We start from the raw sequence: 18,490 nt of genomic DNA on the forward strand, positions 1-18,490 counted from the left end.
TTTCTCCTATGTGATCAACTCGAGATTTGGGTAGGCCATCCTCATGCTTGCCACAGAGGAGCAAAGTTGCTGACAGGTCATCCCTCTGGTATTGTGTTCTCACATATTCCAGCTGCTGCATGGGTATTACACTTAGGAAGGCTTTGGCACTTTGTTACACCTACTGGACGATGATCACTCGTGATACTGAATACCTTATGTGGGCTTGTGCTGCTTGTGACCAAAACCAAGATGTGCTGCTGTGTCAGTTTTCCCCTTTGCCAGACACGGAGCACCCTTGGGACAGGATGCATGTTGACTTTGTGGACCGCATTTTGGGAAGCACGTGGCTGTTGGTGATCAATGTATTGTCAAATCCGCCGTAGACTGCAAAGCTGTCCTTCGTAGCATCAACGGTTACTGTTCATGTGTTGCCAGACACTTTTTCTGTCAAAGGCTTTCCCATGACCCTCATACTTGATAACAATTGGCACTTTGTGTCATGACAGTTTGAAGACTTTTGCATCTGCAGTTTTATCCAGCATCAGACTGCCACCTCATTTTACTCGGTGTCTTATCTCTGAGGTGGACTGCTTCATGCATACATTTGAGACACTAATGAAGAAGTCCGTGTCTGCCCCATCTCAAAGCAATGTTTTGTCAAGTTTTCTGGCTAAATATTGGGCATCACCTGTTAATGGGTGCCAGCCGCAGGGTCTTTTGCATTTGTCACAACCCGAGTCGCCTGTCCCAAACCACTACGGCCTGTCATGTATTCGCCATGGGGCTGCCGTTTTGGCCCAGTCTTCTAGGTCAGCAGCAGTTTCTTGTGGCTGTCAGTTGGGAGTAGCTGAAGCGTCATTACAATTGGTCACGGCCTCAACCTGTCAGACTTACGATGACACCATCTCCAAGCCAGCTGGGAGACGGGGTCAGCTGCTTTGTTGTTCTGGTGGGAGGATCCCTAGTATGACAGCGTACTCACCCACTGCTGCCCCAGCGTGCTCTCTCCCATCCTACCTTCGACCACAGAATAGTGTGTCAGCAGAGCTAGGCTCCCATGACTACCACTATGGAGCCCACAGAATTTGAACCAGTGCCCCCTTTTCCCTGCCCGCCATTGGTGGACTCTTGCTCACAACTGAACAGTGGACCAACTGTTACCCCAGCAATCTTCCGCCACTCCAGCAGGTGCAAGATGCTTTTTTCATTGGTTGTTCCGCTGCCGAGCACTCTCGTGTCACCTTTGGCTTTGCGACGGTGGTTACAGCATAAATTGGGAAAATTCTGGGCCTACACAGCTTTTTTAGGGGGGAGGGATTTAGTATCCTCACCCATGGACATTGAGATGGATCCAGAGGCACTAGCATGTTACCACAGTGAAACAGTACAGAATGTTGCCACGGAATGTGCATGTTAAGCACAGCATGGGCGGGCCCAGTGAGCCAGGAGTTTATTTACTAGTGTAAATAGGCCTGGCCCAGCAGATCTAACGCCGATTCCGATGCCCATGGACCAAGCCTTCACCTCACACAGTGCTCTGTTTCTGTGTGCTCAGTTGTCAGTCACCTTCACTGGTCACGTGTTGTGCTTTCCTATGTGCTCATTCTCCACACAGTGTTTGGGCACTCCGCTCCCCCACAAATACATTGAGATTCATTCGCCAATGTGAAATTCTGCTCCCCAGCTGGTAGTCGACTCACTGGCAGCTAGCAGTTACATTCGCTCCGACAGTGACTACTCTGCAGTGCTATTGTGCCCATGCAGAACAATAAATTTATCATTTGTAGGCAGAATACACCTACAAGAGGAACCACATTAGGATTCCGATGGAAACTTGTTTATGTCTATAATATGCCATATGACTTACCATGGCTCAGGTTCACTACTTCCCATTATCCAATCAATGTACAGCCACATAGAAGGTAAATTTGAAAAGTAAGCTTCCACTGGGTACTTCAGAAAACACTGGCAACATGATGACACTTTATTACATACATGTTAAATATTAAATTATTACTCGGCATAATTTCCTGAGACATAAAGAAGTTGCTGTAGCAGTGGTTAAGAATCTGAATACCCTCAACATAGAACGTTGCTACCAGTGACTTGTTTACCATTTGGCATCATCTTAAAACTCCTTACTACTTTCAAAATGCTATGACAACAGCAAGTTTTTTTATCTTGGAGAAGAGGCAGCAATTGATATGAGCCATATCAGGGCTTCACTGATGATGGTCAAAACAACTTATCTGAAAGCTGCTTATAGTATAACTATTATTATTTCATCTTTACATTTACATATGAAACTCATGTCTCAACAGATGTAACCATCTGCACACCAAGAACATAAGACCATATATATTTAGTGGATCTTATGAATAAAATGTGGTTATCGAATGAACTGTTCATGAAAGATGATGACAAATGCCCAAAATCTCATAGTTGATAATCATCATTTTTTTTTACAAGTACTTGCAGGAGTTAACTGGTGAACAGACCTTGCTTGCCTGTGAACATTACTTCCTCCGTCCCAAGGCAAATAGCACCCTCACCCTTAACACATACTAATTTCAGGTTGGATGTCCGAACAATGCATACAGTACTTTTCTTAACATCTGGGCCACAGAGTTACTGATATCTTAATTATCCACATTTGAAGCATCTGCTCACAAAATTTTGTTTTCAGCAACATGCAGCTTTTGGAAGATGGCAAAGCCCAAAAATAGTTGGTCAATAAATAAAGAGATCTTTGTTGCAAACAATTGGAAATTGTCTTTTGGTCACCTCTATGGTTTCTCTCCAATACGGCAGTCTTCTTTAATTAAACAAGTGAATGCCTACTTCATTGTCAAGTTATTAGTGCTGAACAGCATCCACAGTTTTCTGTGCCCTCAAGACTTTTGTAGATGTATATATTTTCACCTGGAACGAAAGTTATAATATTTTCTGGAACTCTATCACTTTGCTATTGCCATTTTATCCTTCATGGTCTTCTGTACCACTTGATACGCAGCACTTTTTGAACTATTTCATTATGTTTCACCTTAGATTCTGCTCCAGGCATTAAGGGTCCACTGCACAAGGACAGATGTCGATAGCTTCTTGAGCAAGCCACTCACTAAAGCTGTCAGATGTGAACCTAGATAGGTCTGTTCACAACAACATCCACTGCTTGAGGCTTTGAGAACAAGCAACTAGGAATTATTACTAGGTCTGTGTTGAAATTTGTCATATGCTTAGCTTCCTGAGTGAGGTGTGCCCTGAAAGGTGTCAGCACCAACATTTTTCTTCTATTAAGAAAATAGGCTGGTATTCTGTTGGAAACAACCTTCGACCAACAACCAATGAAGCATTCCTTTCCTTGACACCTGAAGAGGAGTCCTGTAGGCAGTTTACCTTTCATATGGTTTCCCTCTGAAGAATAAAGGGGCAGCTTCCTACCATTTGTCAGAGCACCGAGCATTACTGTTATTCGGGGCTTTTCATTGGCAGAACTTGTTATAGCAGCATCCTCTATGATAACTGTAATATCTGGAAGAACATCAAAATAAATTAGCTTAGCAGTTGTGCAGTTTCCTTACACTGATTATGTGGCACTGAAAAGTAAGTAGTTTTTCTCAAACGCCATGGGAAGTTGCTGAGCTGGGGCTGTTCTTCAGCATAACATAAGCTCTGCAATCTTCATTATCCTCGCACACCAGCCAGTGCTTGTTTTCAATTCCATGCTGCACACTGTCAGAAAATTCCTCTATTTCCAGTGCCTTCATTCTGTTAACTTCCTGAATAATCAGGGGTCTTCATTCCATTTCTCTTGCACATACTGCACAAACTTCGGCTCCAGTCAATGAAAACTACCCTGCTTCGATCATCTGAAGATTAGATATGTAGAACTGGTGTTCTTTAATTTATTCTTGATTTGATACCATCTACAAGCATAAACTTCTGCGACTCCAAATTTCCTTCTGTCAGATAGTTGTTTATAATCTATGCTTCATGGACACCATTAACTTAAAAAATTTAGTGTCATATTATTTGTATGAACCAACAATGAACCACAAAGTCTCAGATCCATGTTTCTCAACAATGTAACATAAATAAGAAAAGTTGCAAATGAATAATTTTCTAGGCAAGAATTATATTTTAATCATGTATTCATCCACTGATGAGTGTGGTTATGAAATCATGTCCAAAATTGACCATTCCCTTTGATTGTTTAATTTTCCCCAGCAGCAAATTTATACTACACTGACGGGCATTAAAACTGCAACGCACTGAAGGCAGCATGCAACACACATTGGCACAAAGTATACTACATGCAAGAGCACAATTTTAAGTATCTTGTCATGGGTGATAAAGAGACTGACATGCCACCACTCACCAGCCATTACAGTTGATGAACTCTGGCTTACAGCTGAAGCAGCACGGAACAATGTACCTGTATCTGTCATCCAAGCTTAGTCTGATCCAATACCCTGCTCAGTCAGAACTGCTGTTCCTACCAGATGTGCCAGCTCTGTGCACTAAATTTCACACCCTATACACTCCTACAAATTTAATTATGTATTTATCCTACTGTGCTCTATACACACCATAAGTAAAATTTTATTTGTTTGCTATTCTTCCTGGTGTTGTATTTTTAAAGGCCAGCAGTGTACATTACATTTCTGATCATTAGTAAACCTAACGAGTTCACCAAAAGCCTCAAACTGAAGAACTATAGAAGTTATGCTACTGGACAGGTGAAGTGCATACTGTAGAGAGAGTGTGTATAGAACAGAAGTTTATGTAACTACTAATAGTGAGTTCCAGTTTGGAAACCTATGCAATCTGTCTGTGGCAGATGTTTCCAAACACAATTCAGAACACTCTGTGCTGTACTTAGGTGGAACAACACTTTTCTAAGCCTAATGCATATAACATATTGAAGAAAAACATACCTTGAAGCCACCTCACTTGTGTAGCTGGCCCGTATCCCCTCTCATTTCGAGCAGCTATTCTGAATATAATGGCAGGCTTTGTGTTTTTATCAATGTGAGCTTCAGCAATTTGATGAGGTTCTATCCTGCAGTTACTGTTAGGTCCACAATAGACTCTCATAAAAGCTAACTGGGTGGATGTACTCAAGACAGTTTTATTTTCTCCCTGAAAACAACAATTTATAAGCATTTCAAAAAACTGACGTTAGTCAAGGCACACAGCTCTGCACAGATGCAAAGTGTATTTTTCTACAAACTCATTTACGATTAATTTTTTTCCTCCACGTCTATGAATATGTACAACAAAATTTACAACAAATATAAAATTAACAATTTCAGTTACTTTATTCAAATGCTAGATGCTACACAAAGAAACAGTGTAAAGTTACACATATTGAAAATCTTACCCGTACTTGAGAAGTGGCACTGCGTACTGCAAGATATACAGAATACTCTATAATGACCTCATTTGGTGGAGGGTCCCAAGACAGATTAACACCATCATTTACCTTTAAAATTTTTATGGCTGATGGTGCTCCTGGCAGTTGTGTGACCACAGGGCCCTTAAAAATGAAAATGTGCAATTTTTGGAAATTTAATTTGTACACAGTAAATTAATAATACATAGAATACTGAGAATAACTGCAGAATGTTCAAAAACATCACATGGAAAAAGAGAAATGTACAAACATAGAAGTCACACTGGAGCAAACAAGATCTTTAGGTACATTCATGAAAGTTTAATATACACCAGTCAATAAACATCCAAATGAATAGTACACACATATCTCTTATCAAGTTTCATGTATAACTGCCCAAAAGAATTTTATTTATCTCGCACTCTTGTGTTGCAGTTATTTGTGAAAAAAGATGTATAAATATGTGTGATTTACTGCCTGGTGTGCGCAAATGGCAGTACTGCTATTATTTAGCCATACAGGGGGAGAGGGCAGGAGGGGGGTAGGGAAGGATATTGAATACTGAATAAAAGAAGCTAACACTCTTGACAGATTACAATGCATTCTATGTAGGGACACTAAAATTTGATTTATTATAATCTTTCACGAGGTGAACAAATGAGATGGAGGAATAAGTAGTCTAATGTTCATAAATCTGCACAGAAGTCCATAGATCACTGTTCACAAATAAAGGCAATAAATTTAAAACTTTCTTATACAGTTACAAAATGTAAGAGTTATTCATTTTATGGCATGCTTTATATTCATTTTGATACAAATAAGACTGACAAAGCACCATTGCTACTTCATAAACAGATTTTGTTGAAACAGCATTCATGTTTTCAGTGATGAGAAGGGTACATGTCAATCTCATAAAAACTAGAATCAATAAATATGACACTTTCGTAAAACTACAAATACAATATTATATGAAAAATGTTACACACACAGCACAGTCTCACAAATCTCTGACAGGACACCTTTTACACACCCTACAAGATGAGAGTCCTCAGTGCCGCATCTGCATTGCATGCTGTGTGTAATTACACAGTCAAATCAAATGATGTTACAAACTCACAGCTCACAAGAATAGTTAAATTCTTATATGTTATCATACTTAAATGAAAAAGGAATGTTCTGATATGGCTGAAGAAAACTCAGACCTTCAACTTAAGTCAAGTGTCTTCTTGTAGCACTCACTCATAATCGATACATTTTCTGTATCCCACGATACCAAGGAATCACACCCTAGCTACACAAAAAGAACACTTATCAATTTAGACATTGACAATTGTCTCTAGAAGTTTGTTGCGTATTCTCATTTAATGGACCAGCTTCTGGAGACTGGCTTTTAGTGGTGAAACTGTGGTTTTCTTTCTGATGACTATATGATTCAGGCAACTGACATACTATGTCTGCTAATGGTTCAGAGGACCATGCTCAATCACTTCTATTACCAACATAATTTTTCACGCAAGTGAGTGATAATCCTTTTACATAGTTCCCTAGCTACACACCGTCAGTCTTTATGGATGATCCCACTGTGGTGCTGTTCACTGTGAGATGTGTAAACTGAGCAAGGATGTCCAAAAAATGTCTTCATCAGATTGCTTACTTTAATTACAGCTGATGTGCAAAACATGCTGTCTCAGTAGGTTCACATCTATCATCACCATTAACTTTTATTACACATCACTAGATATCAATGGGTACAATTTTCTCTCCATGCACGAATTCAATTATATCTTTTGCATGCACAGACGCATGCTGGACACCATTTTTACAGTTAAATCTACATTTTACTCCATAAGCCACAGCATAGTGTGTGGTGGAGGTTTTCCGCTGTAACAAATATTTTAAATCAAAATTAATGCTCCAAAACTAGCTCCAATGAGGTTATATACTTTTATTAATATTTTATACAACAGGCCTGTTTCGACTCACTGCCATTATCAAGTGATGTCTAGTTGAAAGTGATGACATATTGCATCTATAGTAAAGTCTACCTGTCATGTCTTGGTAAGTATAATACTTTTTGTAGTTACAAAATGTAAAAATATGTTTTTGTCAGATATGTTGACAGTTCAGTAACTACAAGAAGTATTATACTTACCAAGAAATGAGAGAAAGACTTTACTATAGATGCAATGTGTCGTCACTTCCAACTATATGTCACTTGATAATGGCACTAAGCTGTAACAGGCCTGTCGTGTAAAATATTAAAAAACATATTACTTTATCGCAGCTGGTTTTGGAGCATTAATTTTCATTGTCTTATACTGATGTATACTATGCTGCGGGCCCGACAGAACATAAGAAATATTTTGTTTTATCCTGTTTCATTAACAGATGCTATGTGAGAAATCTGATTATCATTCCCACACTCTATGCCGAAATATTTCTAATTTTAGCAGTACTTTTATTACAAATGATTTACACACACTGACTAAAAAACCTGTCAAGAATTGTGCACATCTTTAAACTATTTATCATTCAACTTAGTAAGAACTCCAGCCCAATTAACGACACTTGTGACTTGTTTTAAGAATGAGTTTTACAAAAATGGTTCCACAGATAAATTACACTTTCTTGGATTCATCTGATAAATCCTGGTCTATCATCTGTCTTCCACTAAAGTAGATTTGGGCAGTTATTCCACCTTGAATTGCCATGGTTGGATACTTTACAGTTGTGTTCCATTCCAGTGAACGATCACTGATTGTGTAGTAAAATGGAATCCAGTTTCTTCACCTTATGCACCTTACATAATATGTATTTATGATTGTGGCCAGCACCCTGTACATTTGCAAACAGCCCGAAAGTTACAATTTCTATCAGGCACATAATTAATTTATAATTTCTTGAGTTAAAATTAACACTACTTTTGCTTGTAACATTCTAAGTACTATTTCCTTTGAAGTCTTCAATCCAATCACATACCTATTCTGAAACACATTTTGTTTACTAAACTACACTGCAGTAACGTATCTAAGGCTATCTCAAAGTCAAGAAACAAGTTACCAATGTGGCCTCTACTCTCTACAACCTACTGGATCTCATTAACAAAGTGAAAGCTCAATTTCGATACATTTGATGCTTGTGGAATCTGTGTTCACTCTTACACAGGAGCTATTCAGTCCTTAAAGAAACTAATCATTCACAAATTGAAAATATGTTCTGCAGTTCTAAAACAAACATATGTGAGGGACAGAGGTCCAGGAGTTCTGTACATCCACTCTGTAACCCTTCTTAAGGCTTGGAAAAAAATTTGCCTCTTTCTATTCATGTAGGACCCTCCATCGTTCCAGTGACCTGCTAAAGAATGTTGCTAGAAAAAAGGTCAGTTATTTTGCATCTGGTCTCTCCTCTCTCAAGTGACTTCAATGGTATTCTAATTCTGTGCTGACATATTTCTACAGCCATCATTTCTGTATTCATGCGATGACTGAGTTCTGCAATCTTCTCTGGTAAAATTAGCTGAAATTATGTATTCTGTCTTGTGAAATTTCCTTTTATATTCTTCCTGTTTTGTTGCTATCACAATCAATGAGCACTTGAACAGATAACAATTACAAAGTGACTGAACTTACATAGAACCAAACAAGAACAGCCTCACAGATCATATTTTGTTGCAAGTTCACTGAATGTTTCTCTATTGCTCATCTTGGATCTTTTTGGGCATTATTCAGCTTTCAATGTTTCTCTGTTGCTCATCTTGGATCTTTATGGGCATTATTCAGCTTTGATTGAATCTGACACGCAGCTCTGTCAGTGACCTTGATACCTTTCTGTTGGTATTTAATTATTGTGGGTTGTTCCCATCCCTCACTATCTTCCATGCCATGAAATTAACTACATGTTGTCAGCAATACATCAGCATACGTGCAACATATTCTCTACATTTTCCTCCCTTCAGGAGACCACTCATTACTGGCTGCAGAAAACGTTAGTAATATTTTTGCTGTCATAGTAGGTAAGAACAAATATCTTGGTTCTGTAAGTGATCAATGTTGTTCCAATAGCCTAATGGTCTGTAATTCTTATTTCTTTTTCAATTTAACATGGAAGTTTAGGCTTGTTTGTTTCCAGCAGATCTAATGTGTTCCCCCTCATTTGATGTTTGTCTAGCCAACTGCTAAATACAAATCTCAGAAAGACATTTGCTGCACTGCCACTAATTCTATATATGTTTCTCTCTCAGCTTATGGCTGGAGTAATTGATTAGGACATTTATATGCAATGTTTGCCAAGCTTTCCCAAAAGCACTCCTGACTTTGGTATTTTATGTGAGTGGTCAACAGAAACTTCGTTACTACTTCTGGTACTTTAAGGACTGTTTACTTAACCTAATGATCTTGTATTCTGACTCTGAATTTATCCCATTTGACATTAGTGTTTTTAAGGCAAGAAGTACACTACCGATGCTGTTGTTGAACAAATATTTCTGGTACATATTTCATTCAGAATTAAGATTTCAATGCTGTTTAGTTCTGGTTACAGTAAGCCTCCCGTTTCAAGTATTACCACTGCTATAAGTGGCAAGTTAAAATTAGAATGGACGTCCTGCTGAACCATTATGCTAGACTGCCTAAGGCCATAAGGCAGTGAAAGTAGATTGAAAGCAGAAGCATCAATCGCACCACCACCACCACCACCACCACCACCACCACCACCACCACCACCACCACCACCACCACCGCTGCCTTCATAAAAAATCATTTATTGTATATATTTGTACAAATAATCAAAAATTTTCAAAATCACACCCTTTTGCGTCAATACACTTCTGGAGGCGGTGTTTCCATGCCTGTATGGCATCCTGGAATGTCTTTTCCAGAATGTCCTTTAGAGCTGATGTAACATGTGCCTGGATGCTTTCAATCGTGTCCCAATGTTTTCCTTTCATGACTCCTTTTAACCAAGGAAGCAAAAAAGAAGTCAGTGGGAGTCAGGTCAGGACTGTAGGGAGGCTGGGGAACCAATGGGGTCTTGGTCCTGGCCAGGAAGTCGTTGACAACGAGGGCACTGTGACTCGGCACATTGTCGTGGTGAACTTTCCACGTGTCCTTGATGTCGCTTCAGCAGCATGAGACCCTCCTTTTCAGTCTTTTGTGCACTTCCAAGTAGAAAGCCGAGTTCACTGTAGCTACAAGTTCATGGTGGACAATGCCTCTGACATCAAAGAAGACAATGAGCATGGTTTTAATCCTGGACTTGCTCATGTGCGCCTTCTTGGGACAGGGCGACGATGGGGTGTGCCACTCTGAACTCTGCCTTTTTGTCTCTGGGTCGTACTCAAAAATCCATGACACATCACTAGTGATAACTGAGTTTAAAAATCGAGGATCATTTTCACACATTTCCAGCATTTCTCGGCACCAAAGCACTTGCATGTGCTTGTGTTCAACGGTCAACACTTTTGGGACGAGTTTGGTACACACCTTTCTCATGTTCAAATCTTCAGTCACAATGCGGAAAACAGTTATTTTTGACATGTTTCGAGTTTGTGCTATCAACTGAAGGCTCAGCCGTTTGTCATTGTTCAAACAATCGTGCACATGTGTCATATTTTTGCGACTCGTGCAGTTGATGGCCATCCACTGTGAGGTTCATTGGTGATCTTCTCTTGGCCCAACATGAACGACTTGTGCCATCGGAAAACTTGTGATCTGGACAAGCAATTAGTCTCAAAGGCATGCTGAAGTAATGGAAATGTTTCAGTGGTGGACTTCCCAAGCTAAACGCAAAATCTGATAGTGTACCGTTGCTCTACAGAATGATCCATTGTGCCATGTTACATAAACTCAAAACAGGGTTGACGGAAACGCACGTCCTGACTCTCCAGCAGCTCGCAGCCGAATGACACAAAGAGCGTTTTGACGCTAATACTCCCTTCCACTTAGCCTAGCCGGTTACAACACGCTGTGGTGTACCATTGTGTCAGAAATAAATTGGTCGCATTACTTATAGAATGCACTCTGTGTATCAGCACAACAAATAGGAGGCATAACTGTTACCACTAAATTTTGTTTGCATTTTATTCCAATTACAGTCATGTATCACTGCTGGATACAAGTGTACTCACAAATACATCAGCTTCAAAGAACTATATTTTATGAAATTTAACCAACTTGTCAATACACGAGAGTGTATTATATCTCTCAATTGAATGATCTCTCACTATCATTCGGGCTGGCTGTCCACATTCAAAATTTTCTTCCTAGTGGTGATTCATTAATTCAAATTTCTAATGCAAGAGATGGGTACATACTTCAACTTGACTTCTGTCGCTAAACAGTGATCAAGGTGATCTGATATCTCTCTCTCTCTCTCTCTCTCTCTCTCTCTCTCTCTCTCTCTCTCTGGGCCATCTAGCTATTAGCCTTCAGTAAGCAACACCACTAAGATAATTTACAAGATCCTAAAGAAACTACATAAAGCCTAGACCAGGATGGCCAATTGGGAGACTTAAACCTTATTCCTCCAGAATGAGACAATGGGCGTTAATCACTGAACCACCTTGATCCATGGAAGTGATTTCAGAACTGCCAGAAAACCTGTATCAGACTACAGAAATCAAAATAGGAGCAGCAAGTAGAAACTCCTGTCTCTTCATTGGTCTATGTAATGACTGGCCTATTGAGTTTATTCCTGTTTGTAACATAAGCTTGCAAAACTACTTGAGGAGTTTACTTGCCCAGCTTCTTGTAGGAGAATTTAGCATCCTGTAAGTACAATGGCCAAATTACACACAGACATAAGACTAACAGGTCATAGTTGTACCCAGTTTACTGGTAACATTATTCAGGTATGTATGTAGATTTATTTATTTATTTATTACTCAAAAATGTATGTAGTTTTGCAGTTTGGTGTCAGGTATAATTCTACATACTTCTCTGGTTCAGTTTTTAAGCCCAGATTAATCTGATCTGCTGAATTTAGATTTACTACATCTTAGTTCATTATATACTATCTGATCACATGTATCTGGACACTCCTACATAATACAGAACTCACCAACATATGTCACAAGAAGCAGGCCTGACAGTACAAAAAGAGGCACAGAGTTGTGTTGTCAGCAGACAAGCAGTAATAGGCAGAATGGATCAGTTGTGTGAATTCACAGACTTCAAATGTGAACTAGTTGTTAGATGTCAACAAAAAATCTCTCAAGGACATTTCACCCCTCCTAAAGCTGTGAAACTCAACTGTTAATGGTGTGATTATGAAAGGAAATGCAAAGGAGCCACAGCTAAACAAAAACCAGGCAGACCTCATGTACTGACAGTGAGGGACCATCGAACACTGTGGAGGGTGGTTGTAGCAAATTTTTTGAAATCAGTGGAAGGAATCACTCAAGTTCCAAAGTGTTATCAGCAGTCTAGTTACCACAATGACTTTATGTAAGGAGTTAAAAAGCATGGAGTACAAAAGTCAATCCAGAAGAACTGGGTTTAGTGACTGCCTAGAGAATTTTACTTGCCATATATGTAGTGGCAACAGTGAAGTACAGAGGATGATATTTTTTTTTTTTTTTTTTTTTTTTTTGGGGGGGGGGGGGGGGTGTTTAGGGTGCACCAACATCTAAGGTCATAAGTGCCCAGTATAGAACCATAGAAAGCTGGGACTGCAAGGGTAAAAAATCGTTTCAAGGTCCAATACAGAAAGAAAGAAAAAACAAATCTAAAACATAAAGACATTATGGAAGAGTATCGAAAAGACGTCTGCAAGACACCAGGGTCACCAGGTAGAAATCAAATCTCTTTCATCATATTACTGCTTTTTTAAAACCTTAAAACGTAAGCCACAGCTTGCATGTCATCCGCTAAAATGTGTGGCAAAGCGGGCGGCAGCCCGATCCTGAGACATAAGTGGCTAAAATGGGGGCTGAGGATCAGGAAATGTCTTGACTGTTAATGTCTGACTACAGAAAGGACAGCTGGGTGCAGGGTCGCCACTCAACAAGTGGCAGTGACTAAAGCAGCAGTGCCCTATTCGCAACCAAGCTAACATTACTTCCTCACAGCGAGACGGCCGGGAGGAAATCGACCAGTCTGTTGGGAGAGGTTTGTTCCCATGAAGCGAGCACCAATGGTCATGCCAAAGTGACAGTTACGCTGATAGAGAAAAGTACGAATATCTTATGAGGGAACGGAGTAAGAGGTGGGCCGACCGAGATGGACTGCAGCCTTGGCCGCAGCATCATTAACAGGTACACTAACACGGCCAGAAACCCACATGAACATCACCTGGGGTCCCCCCATCTGGGAACAAATGGAGGCAGTCCTGGATCCATCGAATGATGGGGTGGACTGGATCTGGATCATCTAAACTCTGAAGGGATCACACAGTGAGTGAGCTGGTGCCTCTGGAAGTAGTGAACAGCCTAAAAGAGGGCAAAAAGCTCTGTGGTAAAAATTGTGCACTGGTTGAGAAGCCGGTATTGAAACTATCATCCTGACGACAAAAGCACAGCCAACACTGTGGGTGGACTTGGAACCATCAGTGCACAAAAATTACTATCAGCAAGTTATGAGCGAAGTTCAAGAAATTTGCAGCGATAGGTCAGCTCGGGAGTCAAATCCTTCAGGAACCAGTTGAGCCAAAAATGAACACAAAACTGTGCTTGAAGCCAAGGTGGTGAAGTGCTCTCACCCATTCGGAAAGTGGCAGGAAGTGTGAACTGCAGCTGCTGAAGCAGGTGATGAAAGCGGACACCGGGAGGCTGCAGATAAGAAACGTACATCTCATATTGGCAGTCAAGAATGTCATCAAAAAAAAAAAAAAAAAAAAAAAAAAAAAAAAAAAAAAAAAAAAAAAAAAAAAAAAAAGTCGTGTCGGTATGACATTGGTAGGATAGGCTTCTGCGTGGAGACTCTCAACTGGGCTAGTACGGAAGGCACCAGTGGTGAGACGGATCCCCAAATGGTGTATTGTATTTAGACAGCATAAGATTGATGCCCCCCCCCCCATGAACCATGGACCTTGCCGTTGGTGGGGAGGCTTGCGTGCCTCAGCGATACAGATAGCTGTACCGTAGGTACAACCATAACGGAGGGGTATCTGTTGAGAGGCCAGACAAATGTGTGGTTCCTGAAGAGGGGCAGCAGCCTTTTCAGTAGTTGCAAGGGCAACAGTTTGGATGATTGACTGATCTGGCCTTGTAACAATAACCAAAACGGCCTTGCTGTGCTGGTACTGCGAACGGCTGAAAGCAAGGGGAAACTACGGCCGTAATTTTTCCCGAGGGCATGCAGCTTTACTGTATGATTAAATGATGATGGCGTCCTATTGGGTAAAATATTACGGAGGTAAAATAGTCCCCCATTTGGATCCCGGGCGGGGACTACTCAAGAGGATGTCGTTATCAGGAGAAAGAAAACTGGCGTTCTACGGATCAGAGCGTGGAATGTCAGATCCCTTAATCGGGCAGGTAGGTTAGAAAATTTAAAAAGGGAAATGGATAGGTTAAAGTTAGATATAGTGGGAATTAGTGAAGTTCGGTGGCAGGAGGAACAAGACTTCTGGTCAGGTGACTACAGGGTTATAAACACAAAATCAAATAGGGGTAATGCAGGAGTAGGTTTAATAATGAATAGGAAAATAGGAATGTGGGTAAGCTACTACAAACAGCATAGTGAACGCATTATTGTGGCCAAGATAGATACGAAGCCCACACCTACTACAGTAGTACAAGTTTATATGCCAACTAGCTCTGCAGATGACGAAGAAATTGAAGAAATGTATGATGAGATAAAAGAAATTATTCAGATAGTGAATGGAGATAAAAATTAAATAGTCATGGGTGACTGGAATTCGAGTGTAGGAAAAGAGAGAGATGGAAACGTAGTAGGTGAATATGGATTGGGACTAAGAAATGAAAGAGGAAGCCGCCTGGTAGAATTTTGCACAGAGCACAACTTAATCATAGCTAACACTTGGTTTAAGAATCATGATAGAAGGTTGTATACATGGAAGAACCCTGGAGATACTAAAAGGTATCAGATAGATTATATAATAGTAAGACAGAGATTTAGGAACCAGGTTTTAAATTGTAAGACATTTCCAGGGGCAGATGTGGACTCTGACCACAATCTATTGGTTATGACCTGTACATTAAAACTGAAGAAACTGCAAAAAGGTGGGAATTTAAGGAGATGGGACCTGGATAAACTGAAAGAACCAGAAGTTGTACAGAGTTTCAGGGAGAGCATAAGGGAACAATTGACAGGAATGGGGGAAAGAAATACAGTAGAAGAAGAATGGGTAGCTCTGAGGGATGAAGTAGTTAAGGCAGCAGAGGATCAAGTAGGTAAAAAGACGAGGGCTAGTAGAAATCCTTGGGTAACAGAAGAAATATTGAATTTAATTGATGAAAGGAGAAAATATAAAAATGCAGTAAATGAAGCAGGCAAAAAGGAATACATACGTCTCAAAAATGAGATCGACAGGAAGTGCAAAATGGCTAAGCAGGGATGGCTAGAGGACAAATGTAAGGATGTAGAGGCTTATCTCACTAGGGGTAAGATAGATACTGCCTACAGGAAAATTAAAGAGACCTTTGGAGATAAGAGAACCACTTGTATGAACATAAAGAGCTCAGATAGAACCCAGTTCTAAGCAAAGAAGGGAAAGCAGAAAGGTGGAAGGAGTATATAGAGGGTCTATACAAGGGCGATGTACTTGAGGACAATATTATGGAAATGCAAGAGGATGTAGATGAAGATGAAATGGGAGATATGATACTGCGTGAAGAGCTTGACAGAGCACTGAAAGACCTGAGTCTAAACAAGGCCCCCGGAGTAGACAACATTCCATTGGAACTACTGATGGCCCAGACAAAACTTTACCATCTGGTGGAACTACCGACAGCCTTGGGAGAGCCAATCCTGATAATACTCTACCATCTGGTGAGCAAGATGTAAGAGACAGGCAAAATACCCTCAGACTTCAAGAAGAATATAATAATTCCAATCCCAAAGAAAGCAGGTGTTGACAGATGTGAAAATTACCGAACAATCAGTTTAATAAGCCACAGCTGCAAAATACTAACACGAATTCTTTACAGACGAATGGAAAAACTAGTAGAAGCCGACCTCGGGGAAGATCAGTTTGGATTCCGTAGAAATACTGGAACACGTGAGGCAATACTGACCTTACGACTTATCTTAGAAGAAAGATTAAGGAAAGGCAAACCTACGTTTCTAGCATTTGTAGACTTAGAGAAAGCTTTTGACAATGTTGACTGGAATACTCTCTTTCATATTCTAAAAGTGGCAGGGGTAAAATACAGGGAGCGAAAGGCTATTTACAATTTGTGCAGAAACCAGAAGGTAGTTATATGAGCCGAGGGACATGAAAAGGAAGCAGTTGTTGGGAAGGGAGTAAGACAGGGTTTTAGCCTATCCCCAATGTTATTCAATCTGTATATTGAGCAAGCAGTAAACGAAACAAAAGAAAAATTCGGAGTAGGTATTAAAATCCATGGAGAAGAAATAAAAACTGTGCGGTTCGCCGATGACATTGTAATTCTGTCAGAGACAGCAAAGGACTTGGAAGAGCAGTTGAACGGCATGGACAGTGTCTTGAAAGGAGGATATAAGATGAACATCAACAAAAGCAAAACGAGGATAATGGAATGTAGTCGAATTAAGTCGGGTGATGCTGAGGGAATTAGATTAGGAAATGAGACACTTAAAGTAGTAAAGGAGTTTTGCTATTTGGGGAGCAAAATAACTGATGATGGTCAAAGTAGAGAGGATGTAAAATGTAGACTGGCAATGGCAGGGAAAGCGTTTCTGAAGAAAAGAAATTTGTTAACATCGAGTATAGATTTAAGTGTCAGGAAGTCATTTCTGAAAGTATTTGTATGGAGTGTAGCCATGTATGGAAGTGAAACATGGACGGTAAATAGTTTGGACAAGAAGAGAATAGAAACTTTCGAAATGTGGTGCTACAGAAGAATGCTGAAGATTAGATGGGTAGATCACATAACTAATGAGGAAGTATTGAATAGGATTGGGGAGAAGAGAAGTTTGTGGCACAACTTGACCAGAAGAAGGGATCGGTTGGTAGGACATGTTCTAAGGCATCAAGGGATCACCAATTTAGTATTGGAGGGCAGTGTGGAGGGTAAAAATCGTAGAGGGAGACCAAGAGATGAATACACTAAGCAGATTCAGAAGGATGTAGGTTGCAGCAGGTACTGGGAGATGATGAAGCTTGCACAGAATAGAGTAGCATGGAGAGCTGCGTCAAATCAGTCTCAGGACTGAAGACCACAGCAACAACAACAACAACAACAACAACAAGATTGATGGCCGTGCAGAGACGTAGACAATGCATCCATAATCCAACGTGGAACAGACAAGATATTGATAGAGGCGGAGGACAGTCCAGTCAGCTCCCCAAAAGGCACCACTCAATACACGAAGGACATTGAGGGACCGGTTCCATCGTGCAGCCAGGTAGGACACGTGGGGAGACCAACTGAGTTTCCTATCAAACGTAAGCCGTAAGAACTTTGTTGCATCCACAAATGGGAGAGCATTTTGGCCCAGTCGCAAGGGACGGTGGAAGAAACGCCTTGTACTGCCAGAAGTTGACGCAAAAGGATTTGGTAGCAGAAAAGCGGAAACCATTTGTAACACTCCACGAATAGAGACAGTCCAGATAATGCTGAAGATAGCATTGCAGGAGACACGTCCGCTGGGAGCTGTACGAAATAGCAAAGCCGTCAACAAAAAAGAGAGCCAGAAATGCCAGCTGGAAGGCAGTCCATAATTGTATTGACGGCTATGGCGAAGAGGACGACACTCAGTACGGAGCCCTGAGGCACTCCGTTCTCCTGTGAAAAGGTGTGGAATAAGGAGGAACCCACATGTACCCAGAAAACTCTGTCTGTTAAAAATTCCCAGATGAAAGTGGGATGATGACCGTGAAGGCCCCATGTGTGCATAGTACGTAGAATGCCTGTCCACCAACAGGTATCATAGGCTTTCTCCAAATCAAAGAATACAGCCACTGTTTGTCGCTTCTGCAGAAAATTATTCAAGATGAACGTCGACAGGGTGA

The 18,490-nt window shown here is 40.6% G+C and overlaps 1 protein-coding gene across 2 annotated transcripts in view; it reads right to left on the bottom strand.

Annotated features, from left to right (window-relative positions):
- LOC126184962 (host cell factor 2) overlaps positions 1-18,490 on the bottom strand; it is a 284,341-nt gene that overhangs the window by 24,122 nt on the left and 241,729 nt on the right. For both annotated transcript variants that reach the window (XM_049927657.1, XM_049927656.1), the window contains exons 15-16: positions 5,366-5,521; positions 4,920-5,124 (exon numbers count right to left, since the gene is read on the bottom strand). In XM_049927657.1, the coding sequence (XP_049783614.1) occupies positions 4,920-5,124; positions 5,366-5,521 (361 nt within the window). The remainder of the gene's footprint in view (positions 1-4,919; positions 5,125-5,365; positions 5,522-18,490) is intronic.

This window comes from Schistocerca cancellata, chromosome 4 (genome assembly GCF_023864275.1).
Source record: "Schistocerca cancellata isolate TAMUIC-IGC-003103 chromosome 4, iqSchCanc2.1, whole genome shotgun sequence".
NCBI lineage: Eukaryota > Metazoa > Arthropoda > Insecta > Orthoptera > Acrididae > Schistocerca > Schistocerca cancellata.